This window comes from Psittacula echo (genome assembly GCF_963264785.1).
Source record: "Psittacula echo genome assembly, chromosome: 11".
Classification (NCBI taxonomy): domain Eukaryota; kingdom Metazoa; phylum Chordata; class Aves; order Psittaciformes; family Psittacidae; genus Psittacula; species Psittacula echo.
In genome coordinates, this window is record NC_137746.1 from 9,529,722 (window position 1) to 9,548,054 (window position 18,333).

Sequence of the window (18,333 nt, forward strand, 5' to 3'; positions counted from 1 at the left end):
CCTGGTACATGACATGCAGAATTCATAATAAAGTAGGAAAAAAAAGAAAAAAGAAGAAAAAAAGAACAATTTGCTAAAGACATAAAAGCAAGTAACAAAACAACAACAAACCCCATCAAAAACATCAAAAGCAGAGAGCTGCCAGATGATCAGTGGGGATGACGCATGATCAGTGCCAAACATTTCAGTGGAAAATAGGGCCAGTTGGAAAAACCAAATTAATCATCGTTATCAGCAGTTGCCACAGAGGAGATCACAGGAGACTTTCATTTGGAATGGGTCTGGGAGACTGTTTCTAATTAAAATGTCAACAGGGGAGATTCTAGAACAACTTGAGGGAGGGAGTAAACCTTCGAACTCATTAAGATTCACTTATGGATCCTAAAGAAGCTTAAATATAACGTGACTATGCCTATACTGTGTAACCTGTCAGTTAAGTTAGCCCCAACATAGGAGAACCAGAAAGGTTGCTTGTATCTGTCTGTAACAGGGTGGCTGTTGGGAGATGCAGCACAGTAAGCCTCAGCTCTGCACTAGACAGATCAGGATGAAGCATTAGGTAAAACAGAATTAGTAGTCAGGGTGTGAGACGATGAACTGGGAAAGAAGCAATGGGGCTCTGTAGAGAAAATAATCTCTTAAAGATTTTAAATGGCATTAGAGACTATTAAAACGTTATAGGACAAGCAAAAAGGTTCTTTGAGAGAAAAGTATCTGGTTAAGAGAAGCAATCACCGCTAGGAATGAACAGCAATGCTTTCCATAATGAAAGCAAGTTATTAGTGGGCATGCTAAAGGTCCTCCTCCCATGTGCTGCAACCTCAGTTTTTCAACACGGACAAAGATGGAGTAGAGTTCTTATAGAGAGGGCACCAGACTCTTCTCTGTGGCCAAGAGTGAAAGGAAAGGGGGTAGTGATGACAAGCTGCACCAAAGGGAATTCAGACTGATGAGCGTTTACTCTGTGAGGATGGGTAAGCACTGAAACCAGTTGTCTGGAGGCATTAGGGAATCTCCATTCTTGGAGATTTTCAGAACTTGACTAGACAAGGCTCTGAAAAATCCAATCTAAATTTGAAGTTGGCCCAGCTCTGAGCAGCAAGTTGCACTAATAAATGTGCAGAGGTCACAGAATCATACTATCAGAGAATTGTATCTTACTTAGAATCACAGTATCAGAAACAGGAACCTTTAAAGGTCACTTAGTCCAACCCTCCAGCAATAAGCAAGAACATCTTTAACTAGGTCTGGTTTTTCAGAGTGCTATCCAGCCTGGCCTTGAATGTTTCCAGGGATGGGGCACCTACCACCTCTGGGCAACTTGTGCCAATGTCTCACCACCCTCATCATAAAAATTTTCTTCCTATATCTAATCTGAATCTGTTCTCTTTCAGTTTAAAACCACTACCCTTTGTCCTACTGCAACAGGACTACTAAAAAGTTTGTCCATAAAATACATGAAAGCCAAAAGAACCCTGTAACTTTTTGTGCTATGAAATTAACCACCTGTGATCTCTGGAAACTGAGGACATAAAAATTCTTATCAGAAATCTGTCCCAGTTTTAGTAGCGAAGGAAAATTAACCAGTAAACAAACCAAAGGATTCCACATTTCTAGCATCAGTAGAACGACTCTTGGTGGAAATATCCTCAGCTGTACATGGACTCAACACTTCAGACACAACCAACTTCAACACAAAACTCCTGAAAATCAGGAGCTCTTACAAGGTAAGGCAACAATCCCTCTGGTCTCAATCACAGTGACTCAGGCTCCTGCAACCTGTGTCAAAAGGCTGCACCCTGTACATTCTGCACACTGTAGACCACTTCCAGCTACTGCAAGCATCAGGAAGGATAATGTTGGGGTTTTTCCTCCCTCTGGAAGTTCACATGGGCAGAAAATACGAAAGTTTCATCTCAGAGGTCATATAAGCAGAAAATGACTTGAGAATTGTCACACAGAACTTGAACTTCAGTTAAGCATCCATGTTGCTGAGGAAAAGAACCGTAACTTTCAGTAGAGAGAAGCAGTTAAATTGTGAGCTCAACTGAAAAACCAGGTACTGGCCTGCCTATAGCTGCTCGAATCACAGATTTTCACTCTTAACAAATCTCTGGGAAAGAATGTAAGGTACATTTCAATACATTGGTCTCTTAAGGAAAGCTCTGACAAGACTGTAGGATTTAACTTCGCACAGATAGATCCCCCATTTCACCATAGTGTCATGTTCTCACACATTCAAGCATGGAATCTTCCCCTCCATCCAAGCATGACACAACATACCCATGATTGATGGACTGTCTCTAATGTCAAAGCTCTGCCATGCTTGTGTGCTACACAGATAACTGGAAGAGAGTTATATTTGTAGATACTTGAGACAGGTATGCACGCTTGTACAAAACCAGGGCTCCTCACTGCACAGAGCTGCGATGTTCAGTACACTGCACACTGTACACTGGATTTGTTCCCAGACTTTAATATACATACACATTTACACATCACTAGTAAAAATCTGTACACTTCACATTACAGTACATACGAGCCACCAGTTGCTAGCTAACACCAGAACACTGATGAAGCCCAAGACGACTGCCCTAAAACAGGCAGGGGGGCTAGTCTTCCCCTCCAGGGAAGTTTCTTTGGGTTACACATTCCGACGAGACACTGCTTTCCATAGGGGAAAGCGAAGAAGGCGGCCCAGGTCCCAGAAATGGACCTGCAGCTTTTCTTCCTCCTCCAACAGCTGTTAACAGCATCTTGCTTGCACTCCAGCTCTGGGTGCCAGGTGCTGGGGCTTTCTGTCTGCCTGCAGCATCATTTCTTCATCTTCATGTCTGCCTCGATGGCGCAGCGACGCCCTCTGGTGCCTCCATCCTAGTGACAAGGCAAACAAGAGTTATGCAACCCAAAACACAAAACACTTCCTCCAGCACTTGGGGAGGTAAAGAACTGTGCATCTGATAACAAGTTTTCATACCTTCCAAACAGGAAAGCTTCCTAAGGGAAGCTGTCCTAAGACAGCCTGCCTGCAGACCTACCTAAAGTTCACCCTGGACACAGCACAGGTGCCGGGATGTGCAGCATCTTTGTGCACTGTGGGCAGCCAGGGCAGACAGAGGCAACAAGGCTCTCACCCAGACAGACGCTATTTGAGCCTGTACAGTGCAGGCTTTCTCCTAAGCAGTAGACGCTAGCTTGGCTCTTAAGATGGGAAGAGGAAACTGCTGACTAACCTACCTTATCAGCTGCTGATCCCTATGGGAAGTGCTCCTCCAGTTGAGTGACCCTGGCTCCCTAGTTTCTCCCTAGTTTCTCCGCACAGCTCCTTTCCATGAGCAGGAGGCAAGCTGAGAGCTTCCTTTGATCCGCTGCCCTCTCTCTCTGGCTGACATGCTGACTCTCCTGGAGTACTCCTCTGTCTTTAGACATATGCGAGAGAAAAAACCAACTCTCCATCTTCCTCCCCTCTCTCCTCCCCACAACTCAGAGACTTGGAGTTTCCTGGAGGGAATATTTTTCCAAACACTTTCAGATCACCACAGGCACAGAGCAAGATATTTCTGCAGAGTATCTTATTTGCTTTCTGGACCATGATTGATAAAGGAGTACACAGATGACTCCTCACTTTCCCCAAGACTTTTTGTACTGTCTCGAACGTGCAGAAGGGGCAGCTGTATAAGCATAAGAGATGTAGGAACTACAGTAGTGCACCACTTGGTCTGTCTTCCCACTTACATGGGAAGAAAGCAGGAGAGAAGTTGTGGAAGAAAGCAAAGGCAGATGACAAAATGAGAACACCTGGAACCAGAAGACTGAAGCCCCCTCCCACTCACCCATGCTGAGAATAAGGGACCAAGATATTTCTTCTCTAATGATTACAGTTGTACAGCCCCTAAGTTAAACACACACCACTGCAATGCTAAGGATGCTGTGACAGTGCAGCGATCACCCAGACAAAGAGCAGAGCACACTGCCAGCAGTACTGCAGTACCTGCTGCAGCCTTTCAATACTTACAAAGAGAGAGAGAAGGAAGGCAGGAGAGCCCATTGGGACACTGTCCTGTTAAAAGGCCAAACAGAAGGACTTATCAGATATCAGATATGGAAATGCACACACCACAGAAGCACTGAGCCCACACAGTAGCATAGAGAAACACGTGCCCCATTCCCCTTCCCGCATGGCATCAGTTTTATGAGTCAGGAACATACAAATGCACAAAAGAGGGATACTGCGAGAGTTAGAATGCTAGGAAAGGGATATTCCCTTGTTCATGGCAAGGCCTGGTCTACCAAACAATTTCTGCACTCTGCAGTTGCCACTAGAACTAAGCAGGCAGTCCTTGCTGTCGCAATGCTAGGTGCACTAGCTGACAGCACTTGAGATCGCTTCATCAAGTTTTGATGTGTCTTTACAGAAGAAAAAAACCAAGCAAACCTAGATTGCTGTTGTTTAGATCAGTGCGGAAGTCAAAGGTTCTCTGGTGCGTTTTACACAGTGAACCAAATCAGAGGCTACTCTTCCAGTTCTCTACACCTTCACCATCCTGCCATATTATGCCTCTTCCAATACTCTTGTTTCTTTCCCTACAGTTTTCATCACCTGTTTTTAAAAATAGGGAACAGAACTATTGGGATTACAGAAAAAACTCGTGAGATGTGCCTCTGGGATGATGTACAGCTCCAGAGCTGAAATCTCATCAATGGACACATTTAAAGAAAAACTTGTTTGCGTGAAGATGCTGGAGCCACTGCAATCCAAAAACATTTTTTCCCTTTGGTATGGAAACTTCATGCAGTATTTTGGGATTCTTCAAAAGATCCCAAGTGCCTTTCCACAGGGTGCAGCATCCTCACCTTCTCTGAAGCATCCTGCTTGCGAGTGGAGTCGCGCCCACGTAGGCTCTTTGCACTGATCCCTGACTCTGATGTTTGCATGATCAGTTGTGTGGCCAGAAATTGCTGCAAGAAAACCACACTTTGTTAAGATTCTCAGGCAAAACAAGCTCAGTTAGTGTGTGTCAGTTAACTATCACAAACCACAGGCTGGGAATGACTGGGCTAGAGGCAGTTTCAGTTCCTTGTCTGCTACACAGAATAAGTTCCTGCAATTACCTCAGAAGCCACAAGTCCTGAGGAACTATAAAACCCCAGTTCAAACTGTGTTAGCGCTACAAGCTGGGACACTATTTCACAAGGCATTTTAAATGGCATATATTCACAGGACAGAGTTTCATGTACGCTTTGTACCAGCGTAAACCAGCACAGCCACCAGAAGCAATCGCGTCCCCTGTCATTCACTGTTCTTGTTGCTTGTTTCTGTTCCTCAACCACACCCTGGTTCTTGCTGGCCTAAGCATTTCCCTGAAGGGAATTAGATTTGAAATTGGTCTGGGCTGAACCTTAAAAGAAATTTTGCTGTGTTACGTCTAACTTACCTACAATCTTGTGCTACCTCAGGTGTTTGGTGAACAAGAGAGATGCAGGGAAAGATGGGACTACTTCATTCAGAGACACTGTGAGCCTAGCTGTGGTGTTATGTAAGTGGCTAAGGCAGATGCTCTGTCCTGCACTTTACCTGTATCTGCTCCAGGACATCTCGCTGCATCTCCACAGCCATGTGGTACACATCATGGTCAGAGCTGTTGTACATAACTGCATTTTGAAACATCAGCATAATGTCACGCTGGAACTCAGCTGTGGTTCGTATCAGCCCATTCTCAATGTTCTTTTTGATGGTAGATAAATCCATTGGCCTATGAAAGAAATGCAGTCAAAAATAGCAACAGAAATATCTAACTCTTTACCCACTCTCTTGCAGACAGTACCATGTCTTCTTCGACCACCTATTTAATTTAGCCAACCAGGTTTCCCCACACACAGGCTGTGTTCCTGAATTCCAAGGCCCTGGTCAGAGGACACAAGCTGTCCAGCAGTTATGATGAATAGTAAAAACACCCTAACAGATGCCTCAGAGAGGCATCTGCCTTCTCCAGGCATCAATGAAGGAGACATTAAGGGGCTAGAGCTGCAGCCACTGAATTGTTTAGGAGAGATTCTGGGGGATAGGAGGAGATTCTGGTAATTCTTCCAGAACAGTCCACTACCTGGGGCAGTAAAAAAATGCTCATTAAAGAAGACAGGTCTCTGGAGTTCCTACCCTTGGATAGAAACCAGAAAAAACAGGTCACGTACCACCTTACAGATAAAAAAAGTATGTGTAAGCCAGTGTGCTTTGTTCAAAGATAGGGCTGTTTAAAGACATGTGTCTTGTTACTGAAGACAAACCTTTTCCTGGGGAAGCCTGCTTCTGGCTGAATCATGCCAGAAACAAATAACCTTCCAAGTTTTGCAGTTGCACGGCAGCTAAAAACCACATTGCTCCTGTCAGAAATCCTTACACAAATGCGCAAATATAGAGAGTTTGAATAATGGGAAGACTGCTGAGACTCACCTCTGCACAATACTGTGGTATCCTGGTGCTATATCGTCAGTTACAGGCTGCAGAAAGACATTGGCGTACCTGCAGAAAAAAGGAGTTCACTTAGTGTCCTCCTTGCTGGTAAATGTTTGTTTTATGCTCTCCTGTTTTTTTGTGTGCTAACAGGATGACTCATCATAACCCAGTGAGCCTCCGAGAAGGAAGAGTGGAAACTTGTCCAGGATTAGTCACTTCTTTCTGCTGGTTCTCCAGACATCAAACCCACCTGTGATTAGCTGCTGCTCTCCAAACTAGCATGATGGCTTTCTTCCAAATCTTCTGGGCCTGTATTGCTTCCTGGTCTTCACTACAAACTGAGCTGGGAAGAATAGAACAGAACTTCCTTCAGGAGTCTGCATACTACTTTATGGTTTGTTTTGCCTTTGACATGCCTACACTAATCCATGGGACCCGGTGCTATAGTGCTGCCTGCGCACTTGCAAGCAGAGACCCAGACAAATCATCAACAAATTCCCCCTCTGGACCTGCTCAGACAGCAAAACAGAAATGGGAATTCTATGTTCCTCCCACAAAATAGTGTGGGATTTCACTTGTCTGCCTGAGAGCTTCACTGATACTCACAACTGAGAGGAGGCTGGGCTGCTGGGAATGGAGTCGGCTAGCGTGTGAGACTGTAAAGGTGCATTATGGACACTGAAGCCATCATCACTCTCGCTCACAGGGGGTTCGTTATCCATCTCTGACAGATATCCCTCACCCTGATCTTCTTCTTTGGGTTCCTCCAAACTGGCAGCCTCACTGGCACCATCCTCATCATCCTCTTCACCCTGCCCATCCTGAAACACAAAGTTCATGAGCCTGCATAGCCAGCTATGGCAGCAACCTAGAGCCTCCAAAGCAACTATGGTTCAGCAGTGATTTTCTCGCTACGCTGCTGACAACTGTACAGGCACTTTCCCAAAATCCCAGTCACTCTACCCTGCCCTGCCTCCCCCTGCAGACACAGAAACACACACAGAGCGTCACAGTGCCTGAAGCAAGCTCCCCTTTAGCTCCAACTGCAAACTGCCCACTTCTCAGTGCAGAAAGCGGAACATAAGCTTTGGTTTTCAGCAGATGGGAGCCAGGAAGCAGTAGTAGTGACATGTTACTAATACACTCAAGATGACTACAATCAATTGAGAATTACCTTCATCTGGCTCCTAAACAGGGCTTGGGCCTCCTCCTTCATTGACTCTGTGAATGAAAGAAAAGCAGAAAGGTTGATTCTCCAAAGCAGTCTTTCCTACAAAAGCTCCTGCACCAATACCTACTGTCCTGCAGTAATTAATACTGTTCCTACACATATCTTTTCTCCCTCCTCCCCAAAAAACCTGAACCAGATCACTGACAACTATCAGCTAATAATGTTGCATGTAAAAGATTTCCTAGCTGAGTTAAGTTACCTGACAGCTCAAATTTGTGCTGAACATCAGCCTGTGAGGAGTCTTCACTCACATTTGGGACTTGTGGAGGGGATGAATCATCATCAGGTGGGGTCTGGAGGGAAGAGAAATGCACAAATCTAGATGTTTGTGTCAGCTTACTTCAGTGAAGGTGTGGGCACATCTCACTCACTCTAACCTAACTCAAGGCAAAATGAATTTCACTGAGCACCTTCCCAACAGCAATTCTGCACATGGGTGGGGGGGAGATACACAAAGGTACTGCCTAAAGCGGAGAGCTTCTCTGCAGATCGAACAGATCAGCAGCATGACTCCCAAGAAAACAGTCAGTCGCATTCATTGAAGGGATACCTTCAACCCAACAGTCATCCTTCCTCTAAACTTCTCTCCTATCTGCCACAACTTCTCCTTTCTTTCCCCACACCAGTTCCAGCCAGCCTCTCTGCCCACATACCTCTGCCTTCACTGTATTGTGCACCATGTCTTCTCCCTTCGTCGATTCTATCTCGATTTCAGAAGTCTCTCCTACTGTTACAGCTGCTCTTTGATCTTCTTCTATCTCTTGACTTCGAAGCTCTGGTGTTTCTGTCACTCTTGCAGTTGCTGTTATGGTTTCCTCAGGGCCCAGCTGATTCTGCTCCTGCTCTGCAGGTTCTGTCTTTATTTCTGATCCCAGATCACCAATGCCCATTAGGTCTCGAATTCCCTTTGCCTCTGGCTCCTCACACTCCAGTCTCTCCTGCTTCACAGTCACAGACACTTGGGGTATCTGGGCCTGTTTCTCGTGCTCCTGACGAATTGAGTGCTCCCACGGGCCAGGCAGGGTCTGAGGGTCATCTGTATCTTCACAGAAAGAAGACAGAGCAGCTTCTACAACTGCTGCATCCAGGACTTCAGGGTGGTCGTCTACCTTTATTGCCAAAACACAGAGCAATGCAGGCCAAGGTCAGAAAAAGAGATTAAAAACAAAGTTTATGTTATTTGGTAATGAGACAATTGTGGAAAACCTGGTGTAATGGGTTTACAAAGCTGCCTTTCACAGCCAGACTCTTATGACTCCCTGTGGAGTCCCCTGTGGAGCTCCAGTTTCAGAGATACAGCACGCCTGGAGGGTGTGCTGCAAGCAGTGCTCATTTGTCTGCCAGAGTCATGACCCAACATGAGGAAGAAAGAGATCTCTTTCTGCACTTCGAAGAGGAGCACCAGGCTAAATGTAGTAGACTAGCAGCAGCAGTGTCACAGAGCCGTTTCCTACTGATCTGGACAATGATGGTGAGAATGTGCATTTTGCAATAGTTATTTTCTTGCTGGTCTAAACTAATCAAATTGGTGAACAGTAATCACTTGACATTAACCTAACTGGACGTGGAACAAAAGGCACTGTCATTCTGCTTTGCCTGTTTACCTTGTCCTCAATGATGGCTATAATATTCCCAACGGTATCGAAGTCCAGCTCTTCCCCTGTATAGGACACTGCAATATCCATTTTCTCAGCTAAATCCAGGTCTTCTTTCCCATCCATGCAGTGATCTTTGGAAGATCCTGCAGTACCACCAGCCCCAGAACCCAGGCACTCCTTCTTGATGGAATCAATGATCATGGATATTTCACTGCTGTCCATGGACACTGTCACAGTGTGGGAATCAGACACTGCCTCCATAGAAACACAGGCTTCTGGTTGGCTCACTGCACAAGGATGAAAGTGTCAATCAGAGACAGATCTGGAGAAGTCAAGCCCACATAAACAAACACTGCAGTGGATAAGACCAACCACAAGTATCCCAGGTTCACCCACAACAGCATGGCTTAGAAAAATAAAGGACAAACAGGGGTTTGCTTTCCCACAGTAGAGACAAAGTGAGATTCCAGCCCTTGAACCACAATCCAGCAACACACCATTAACACCCTTCCTCTCCTCCCCCCACCCTCCCCCAGCAAATCCTGTTTAAAACCATCTGTTTACTCCAGCTGAAAGGTTGGTGAGTCCAGGGTGGTAAAAGGCCAGCTGAGATCTTGCTGGGTGCTGATCCCAAGGAAGTTCTGCTTCCCAGCAGTGCAGGATCTATGAATGCGTAGTTCAGGAACGCACCTGTGGCTACGCTTTCTGGAGCTGCAGCTGGTGGCACAACGGATGGTGCTGACAGCGTGGGCATCATGACAATTGTAGCCTGGGACACAGGCTCTACTGGGGGTGGCAGGAGCTTAGCTGGAGGTTCGCTGGCAACAGCGGAGAAGGAAGCAAGAGGTGAGGTGAACTGTGCAGGACCAGCTTCTAAAAGCCGGGAAAGCGTAGGAGCACCTAACAGAAAGTAGAAGGGAAAAAGCACATGAGCAAGAAGCAGCCACCACTCAAGTCCACAAAGACACCACTGGGCTCTTCGCTGTCTGGTGGCTTCTTCTGGGAAAAAGACACTGACACGTAACTATAAATGGTCCCCAAAACTATATGGAGAACCTGCACCTCAAAATGCACAACTCTTTTGTGTGTGCAGACTGAGACAACCATACAGACTATTGGATGCCGCGTTCAATATAAGGGCTGCAGAGGCTAAGCCACACATGCAGAGAGATGCCCTTCCAAAGGCTCATCCCAATACAACTATACGAAATCGGAAAAACAGTGCTGAGAGAGCCACATAAGGTGAGCCAAGACAAACGGTCATCACAGGAGCTGGAAGGGAGCAGAGGGGATCTCTCTGCAGGTCTTTCCTGAAGAATTCCTCTTGTATCAAAGGTTGCCACTCATCTTAGCAGTAACCTCCAGTCTGAATTTACCAAACTGTCTGGACCAAATTAATGGATCTTGAAGAACAGAAGTGGATAAGGAAAGTGAGATTATTCATATGGAATTATACATGAATGAATGGCATAAATGCTCAGTTGCAGCCAATGTGATTAAACCACTGGTTAGCACGAGTTGAGAAGAACCTTCATCTTAAGACAGGTTATTCTGAAAAGGCTCAATGCAAGGACTCTTGCACTGTCCCTCTCACCCTGCTCTCTTTGGAACTTACTCTGGAGTTCACAGTCCACTGTGGTCTAATCCTCTACCGGCCTCTAAGCTAAAGCAGAGGTAGGACACAAGTTCTCCAGGTTCACAGGGAGCTGCAGTTTGACACATTTTTCCCCCCTCACACAACTCCCTGTCATCTAGCCCTTTCTTTCTACAGTGAAATGCCCAGTATTAGCCAGTGTCAAACCCAGAAAACTAGGCTCCATGGACTAGGATCAAATCAAGTTCAATTGTTCAGTGATTTTAGATCAGGGCACTTTTTCTTCCGTAAGCATAAGGATGTTCTTAAAAAAAAAGTAGGGGTGAGAGGGATGGGAGTACAGAAATAGCAATACAACTCATAAAGCCCCCAGACTAGCCAGGCTAGATATCCTTCATCTCTCTCCGAAGAGGACATAGACATAGAACAGTCTGAAGGTACATCTGAAGGGAGAAGTGTACAGGGAGAGTCCCAAGTTACCTGAAGCAGCAGGAGATGCAGGGACAGCACCAGGTGCCGACTGCATTTCCCCACTGTGCAGCACTGGGAGGACACTTCCTACCTCCAGCAGGACTCCTGAGCTGTTCATGTGACCAGAAGCCACTGTCATTTCATTTTCACCAACCTGCCAAAGGAGGACAGAACTGAAAATCCTGGAGATCACCATCACATCAGTGATTCTCTGCCACATATGCACCTCCAAAAATATGTCCATCATTTGCAGCATTTCTCCTGCACTTTTTGTCCAGCCTAGTCCCTGCCTGAGGCCCCCATGCAAGTGATAAACATGAAAGTCTGAAATTAGTTGCTCTTCTTCAGTTACAACACAGTTGCACTGCCACCCTCCTTTGAAGTTAGGCCAAATACATCATCTGCTCTACCTTAGTTCCTCTGTTCAAGGACCTCACAATCCTCTACAGATATCAGTCCCTCTATCCTCTTAGACGGCATGGAATTATCCCTTATTTTGAGTTGAGGGAAACTGAACACCGAAGTGGAAAGTAACTCTATCAATGTCACATAGTAAACCTACGATGGACCTTGAAGCAGATGTAAGCCATCTGCTTCGAAGAAAACAGATGGTTTACAAAGAAAACCAAGTCTTCCACAGCCCTTCCTTGCTGTACCCTATGTTACATTGCACCATGCAAACACAGAACCCATGAACATTTACCCGAACTAACAAATAGAAAATACCCCAAATCTGACTATTTAAAAAGGAAGTCAACTGCAATACACCTTTTCAATCACGCAAACACTAACACAGGGAATCCATGCCATGGGTAGGCTGATGGCTGTTCTTTTCAGACTGGACTCTGAACAGTGCCAGCAATGGTCACCCTCCTAAGATTTCCAGAGCCACTAACACAAGAAGTGGGTTGTCATCACAGTGATTTTAGTAACTGTCTACAATTAGGAGAAAACTGAAGCACTTCAGTGTTGGTCATAAACTCCATTAAAGGACTCCCTACTCCTATGCTAAGATCCATTACAAATACTGAAACTCAACTTTAGGCCAAGATGTAAAAGAAGAACCCTGAGCCCAAAGTAGAAATCAAGAACACCTCCATGGAGGCTGACTGGGATGATGCTGACTAACATCCTCCCTCCTCTGGAGACAATGATTTCCTCTAGCAAAGCCTGCAACTCCAACTTCTTACAACTGAGGGAGATAGCCAGTCCCATGTGCTGAACGATCCCTGCAGTCCTGCACTATAGTACTGCTGGGAAAGGGTCCCACCTCTGTGGCTCACAGGAATAATTCTATCTCTCATCTATCACTTCTGTTGGGACTCTCACAAAAACCTGTATGCTTTAAAAAAAGCCTTTGCATATAAGAGCAGAGAGCTCCATACCAGCCTGGGGCTTGTGGGCAGGAGACTGCCCTTCTTCAGCAGCTCTGAGAGCAGAGGGGAAGGAGGCGGAGTTGCTTTTTGTCCTAGCATCTTTTTCTGGGGTGAATCATCAGTGACTGGGGTCATGGGGGCATCCAGGGGAGCAGAGCCTGGAGGGGTGTCAGGGATTCCAATGAAGGAGGCAACTGGGGTGCTGGGCAATGTCCCTGGAGTGACCTGAGAAAGAGAAAAACCACACTGTTCAAAGCCACACTCCACCACACGGACTAGCCCCACTTGCTCCTTCCCCCTAGAGCATTGATCCAGCACACCACAGACACCTACTCCATTCACTCACTGCACCTACTCCAGGCATATGCTTTCACCCTTTCCCTGCCCTGTAGTGCCACTTCCCAGGCACACACTGAAGACTGCCTGGCCAACCCACTGATGCCCCTACACAGCCTTTGATCCAGGCACCTGATCATCACAGACATGGAAGAGGACACGTAGCAGCAGTGTACATCAACCACACTACAGCACTACCACAGCAAAAAGTCTGCAAAACAAGGCAAGGGTGTCTCCATAGGCTCCTAATCCATAATGGAAGCAGAGCCCCATGTCCCAGACTGGTCTTTCTCTCTTACTATGAGAAGGATCCTTACCCCTGGACTGGCCTCATCCACAGCGGGCTGAGACAGATCTCCCAGAGCATAGTCTCCCCCTGGGGAGGTTGAGCCTGCAGGGGAGCGAACCATCACACTGGTCAACCGTCGCTGTGGATTCTTAATGGCCTGACGAGCTGGAAGAGAACAGAAAAGAACAGTGAGATTCCATGACACCAACTTGAACAGTCTCTAAGAGTTACCTCTGACTTTATCTCAAAGAACCTCAGGAAGACGATCTGTATTGTGGGAATTTCTTGCACCACACCACTGACACGTTAGTTCACTGAATTACCCCATGACTTACTGATTTGTTCTGAATGTTTAATTAATTTATCTTCTTTTTCTCTTCAGACAATAGTAAAACTATAGGGAAAACTAAAGGGGTAAAAAACTTGACACTCAGAAAGCTCCTCGCTAATCCTGTTTTCTCTTATGTATTATCTTTTCTACAGAATGTGTTCCTTTTTCAGATGTCTATACATTTTGCCTTGTTACAAATGTGATGCTGGAAAGAGAATACAACCTTTCCCTCCAAATCCAGGGTCAAGGAATTCCTCCCAACAGGTCTTAACAAGATTTAAGTATTTCCCAAATGCTCTTACAAATATATGCATCTTTCTCTGAGGAAAAGTGCTTACCCTGATAAGCAGCATCTGTAGCCTTCCTCTTGACTTCTGCCTCTTCCTCCTCCAGTTTTTTCTTTCTGCATACAGAATCAAAGCCTACTGTCACAGAGTGTCCCACTTCCCCTTACCTCCTCTTCCATAATGAGCTTTCTGAACCCTACCCCATTATCTCCAGACAACAACGAACTGCCTCTGTGGTCTCAGGCTCTATTCCTCTGAGGAGGAAAGCAGAGTCAGAGGCCAGTCAGAGAACAACACAGTTGGCAGAAAATTTCACTGCCAGCTGATTATCAAAACGGAGGAGGCAAGCATGATGTTGCAAGCCACCAGCAAGCTCTGTACTGATACATTTCAAACCATGTTCCACACAAGCTGGTGCCCTCCAGGCTAATCTAAGTCCACCCTCAGAGGCCAAAGCATCAGCCCAGCTGCCCATTTCTCTTAACCCAAAGTATATGGAGCAAGAGACAGCTAACAGAATGTCGGAGAACTATTAACTCAGAAGAAAGCATAACATGGAAATAATTCAATAACTCACATCATAATTTCATTGCATAGCTCCTCCAGTCTGTTATCCATGTGTCCAGCCTGGATCAGCTCTGCATCCCTCTTGAGTTGCCTGTAATCAGGAAATCTTACTTATCACTGCACAATACACCCTAAGCTGCATTTTCATCCCAAGCACCATCCCACTTAGTCAACTTTTCCAAAACAGGGCTCTTGGGTGCACTGCAGTTCAACTCCTCTGCCACATACCTGTACTTTTCCTGTGTTTCTTTAATGATTTTCTTCAACTCCTCAACTCGTTCTGCAGTCAGTTTCCGCACAATAACATCTTCCACAGTTTCCACAACTTCTCCCTTCTCACCACGTTTTCTCCTAGAGTAAGAGAAAACCAAAACCAGTTTAGACATGAAATACAGAAAACCTTTTCCTTTCATTAACTGGCTGCTGCCTGTCCTTCCTGACACACGCACACAAAAAAATCCACCTCTTCCAATTTGCCTTAAATGATGTTGGACAGCTCAATGTTCAAACAATCTTTTCTGAAAAAACCCCACTCTAATTCTTAAATGTGTCCAGTGTTAAAGATTTCAGGAACAGATCAAAGATGCAAAACCACCGCAAATTCTCAATGTGCAAAAAATCATTCAGTCCACTTCAGAGAAGATTCTTTCTACCCATGAAGAAACACCTATTTTTTGACCCTCCATAATTCAGTCCTTTTGTCTTTGCAATTCTAGTGCTGAAGATCATTCAGCACTACCACAAACACATACTACTTTTAAACATCCTGCCTTTGATTTAATTTGATGTGAAATCCCGAAACAAAACTCCTGGAGTTAGGAGTGAGAAACATCTGAGACCATAAAGCTGTAGTGACAGCATTGGTAAAAGAAACTGTAAGAAACTACTGCATAACAGAGACATATAAAAACCATTTCCTCTTCCCACTCCTCCTGTCTTTTCTACCTCTATTCTGAGTGATAATTTTATGTGCAAAGCTTCTGATCAGTAAGACTAACATGTAGTGTTTTATTCCAGTCAAATAAATGTTTCTTTTTTTCTGCACAAGTCCCCAGATGCACACTGTAACTGACTGAGCTGTGGCAGAGAGGCTCCAATTATCCGGCCACGTATTGGAACAACAGCAGGGGCATATGGAAGACACTAACAAGTGCACAGTTTTTGAACCACATAATACTGAAATACTTCAGAAGAAAAAAGGAGACAAGACAAAGATACAGGAAGCATCTTCTGAGGAACATCTTGGGGTTGTTAATCTTTCCCATCTGCCATACCTGGAGTCCCACCTATGCCAGCTATCACAACTTCATCTCATTGCTTTACACTCCTTTTGGGAGGAGCACTACCAAGTGCTTTGCTGTAAGAACTGACAAGTCTACTCCAAATTGCTGCAGGCTGCACTCCTGCCAGACTTTATACTCACTTGGGGGTCTCTGTAGTCTCCAAGAGCTCTGAATACTGAGATGCACAGTGCTAAGAGAAAACAAAGAAAGTCAGAGGACACTGAAGAGTCAGCTGCAGCAAACACCCAACAACAAACCCTAAGGGCACTTAATCCTACTTCTTCAATGGTCTAACACTTATGAACGCATGTGACAGTGTTCTCCAGAGTTTTCCCCAGGCTATAATTTAGGGTAACTCAAAGTGAGGGAGCGTATTCACTCTCTTACTCCACCACTGCCCAGGCTGATCTTCAAAACAAAGCTAAAGAGCAGATGCTCCCATCTAACACTCTGGAAATCAAAGCAAGCATGACTAGTAAAGCTGTAGCTGTTACAACATTTCTGTCAGTGAACGTGAACCAAAAATGTTTCAACGGAGAAGACAAATAATTCTATCAAGGCCATCTTCACAGCTTAACAGGAACAGTCAGCAACCTAAACCACCCGACTTCTCCTCCCTTAGTTCTTTTAATCTCTTTCTGTCCCTTATACAACAGAAATCCCAAACAACAGGACACACCAAAATACACGGGCATCCACAAATTCCTGGGGCAAGGAATTCCACAGCTTAATTACATGCCTGGTGAAGAACAATCTCTTCAGGTTTGCTTTGAGCCTGCCTCCTATTAGTCTCCTGATAGCCTCTTATACTAGACAAAGCACTGAAGAATTAAACTTTAATTCTTACTGATCCTCAACATGTCACTTCTGACTCTGCAGGCATGTGTCATATTCCTGTTACGTCTTCTTATGTTAAGGATTCTACCTTACTTAGCTATCCCTTACAAGGAAGCTGCTTAATGTCTTTGATCATTTTTGTCTTTTCCTTAACTTTATCCAACTGTACTGTAAGCTCAGAGTTAATTTCAGAAATATGAAAAAGTATTTAACATAATGCAAGTAAAATTTTTGGGGTTTTGTTTTTTTTTTTAAATAATTTTGCTTTCTTTTTTTAAAACAAGAAACGCATTCTTTTAGGCAGCTGTATTAACGATCCCATCCAGAATTCATCTTTTCCAAGATCCAAATGTCAGTACCTTACCTTTTGGGAAAACCAGTCAGGTGGGCGTCCTGGCTCTGCAAAAGGTTTGATAGCTCTGCTGACTGAGACCCTACACGAGAGAAATGACAAGTCACTGTCAACTTACTTTCTTCCCCAACCAACATGCAGAGAAAAGACCCTGACTTGTCCTGACATTCATTGACATTCAATGACTAAATAGCCATTAGATTTATTTATCACTGAATAGCCCTAGTATTTATGAATACAATGAACTTGCCAAGTAATTGTTACATTTAGAAATTATCCAAGTACAGCCCTTGGACTCAAGAATATTTGCTTGCTCCACATAAACAACAGCTTCCCTCCCTTGCTTCGAAAAGCAAGTTTCTAGCTTCTGATGACACCACTATGTTTCCACAAAAACGTTACTCTGGTGAGGGAAAAAGGCAGCAAACCAGAGCTCCACGTTCAAACGCTGTGTACAAAAATCTGTTATAAAATATCCTTCTTGACCACAACTCTCTTCTTCCAATTTATGAACACTGAATCACAGAATGGCTTGCGCTGGAAGAGACCTTAAAGCTCATCCAGTTCCAACCCCTGCCACAGGTAGTGACACCTTCCACTAGAGCAGGCTGCTCTAAGCCCTGTCCAACCCGGCCTTGAACACTGCCAGGGATGGGGCAGCCACAGCTTCTCTGGGCACCCTGTGCCAGTGTTCACTCTTTGCTCTGTTTAACACGCTTCTGTTTTTACACAGTGGTTATAAAAGCAGCAATATACTGTCGAGGTATGCTCCTAATATTTTCATCTTTAATACTCCCATCTTTGTTTTGAACAGAAAGCATTAAGTGTTAAGAACTAAGCTGTTAGACAAGGAACCAGCACAGTGTAAAGCCACGCCAGGGTACACCACACAGTCCCAGGAATGCCATATCCACGCATACACGGCGGCACAGCGGGACACCGTCCTCGCCACCCGCTTACCAGTTCTGGTCTCCGCTCCGCATGACGGACGAGGCCAGGCAGAGCTTCTCGCGAATGGACCAGGGCTCGGTGGGGCCGGCGCTCAGCAGCTTGTGCTCTGCCGGGAGAGGATGGACTTAGCGGCCCCGCCGACCGGGCCGCCCCTCCCGGGCCACAGCCCCGCCCCTCCTGGGTCCGTTGGTTCTGTCCCTTCGCACCACCGTTAACACCGCCCCTCTCGCTCTGCTCCCCTCGAGCCGTTCCCTTGCCCGGTTCCCGCCCCAGCCCCGCCGCCGTCGCTCCCCCGCCGCCTCTCCCGACAGACCACACACTCACTGCCCGTCCCCGCCGCCATCTTGCCCGCCCGACGCGGGGTGCGGCAGGGCGG

At 45.6% G+C, this 18,333-nt stretch overlaps 1 protein-coding gene across 2 annotated transcripts; it reads right to left on the reverse strand.

Moving 5' to 3' along the window:
- Positions 1-2,395: 2,395 nt before the first annotated feature.
- BRD8 (bromodomain containing 8) lies at positions 2,396-18,324 on the reverse strand. 2 transcript variants are annotated; one of them, XM_080627043.1, is made up of 22 exons: positions 18,282-18,324; positions 17,967-18,063; positions 17,019-17,088; positions 15,958-16,007; positions 14,763-14,885; positions 14,545-14,625; positions 14,019-14,083; positions 13,378-13,514; positions 12,734-12,949; positions 11,358-11,502; positions 9,974-10,183; positions 9,290-9,570; positions 8,339-8,794; positions 7,885-7,978; positions 7,629-7,675; positions 7,061-7,275; positions 6,705-6,797; positions 6,452-6,520; positions 5,576-5,753; positions 4,855-4,959; positions 4,016-4,060; positions 2,398-2,874 (listed from the first exon to the last, which is right to left on the reverse strand). In XM_080627043.1, exons 1-22 carry the CDS (start codon positions 18,298-18,300, stop codon positions 2,815-2,817), a joined length of 2,856 nt encoding a protein of 951 aa, XP_080483169.1. In that variant the 5' UTR covers positions 18,301-18,324; the 3' UTR covers positions 2,398-2,814. The 2 variants fall into 2 exon arrangements, with proteins under 2 accessions (XP_080483170.1, XP_080483169.1); XM_080627044.1 differs by lacking the exon at positions 6,705-6,797 and having other exon boundaries at positions 2,396-2,874.
- Between the last annotated feature and the right edge of the window lie 9 nt (positions 18,325-18,333).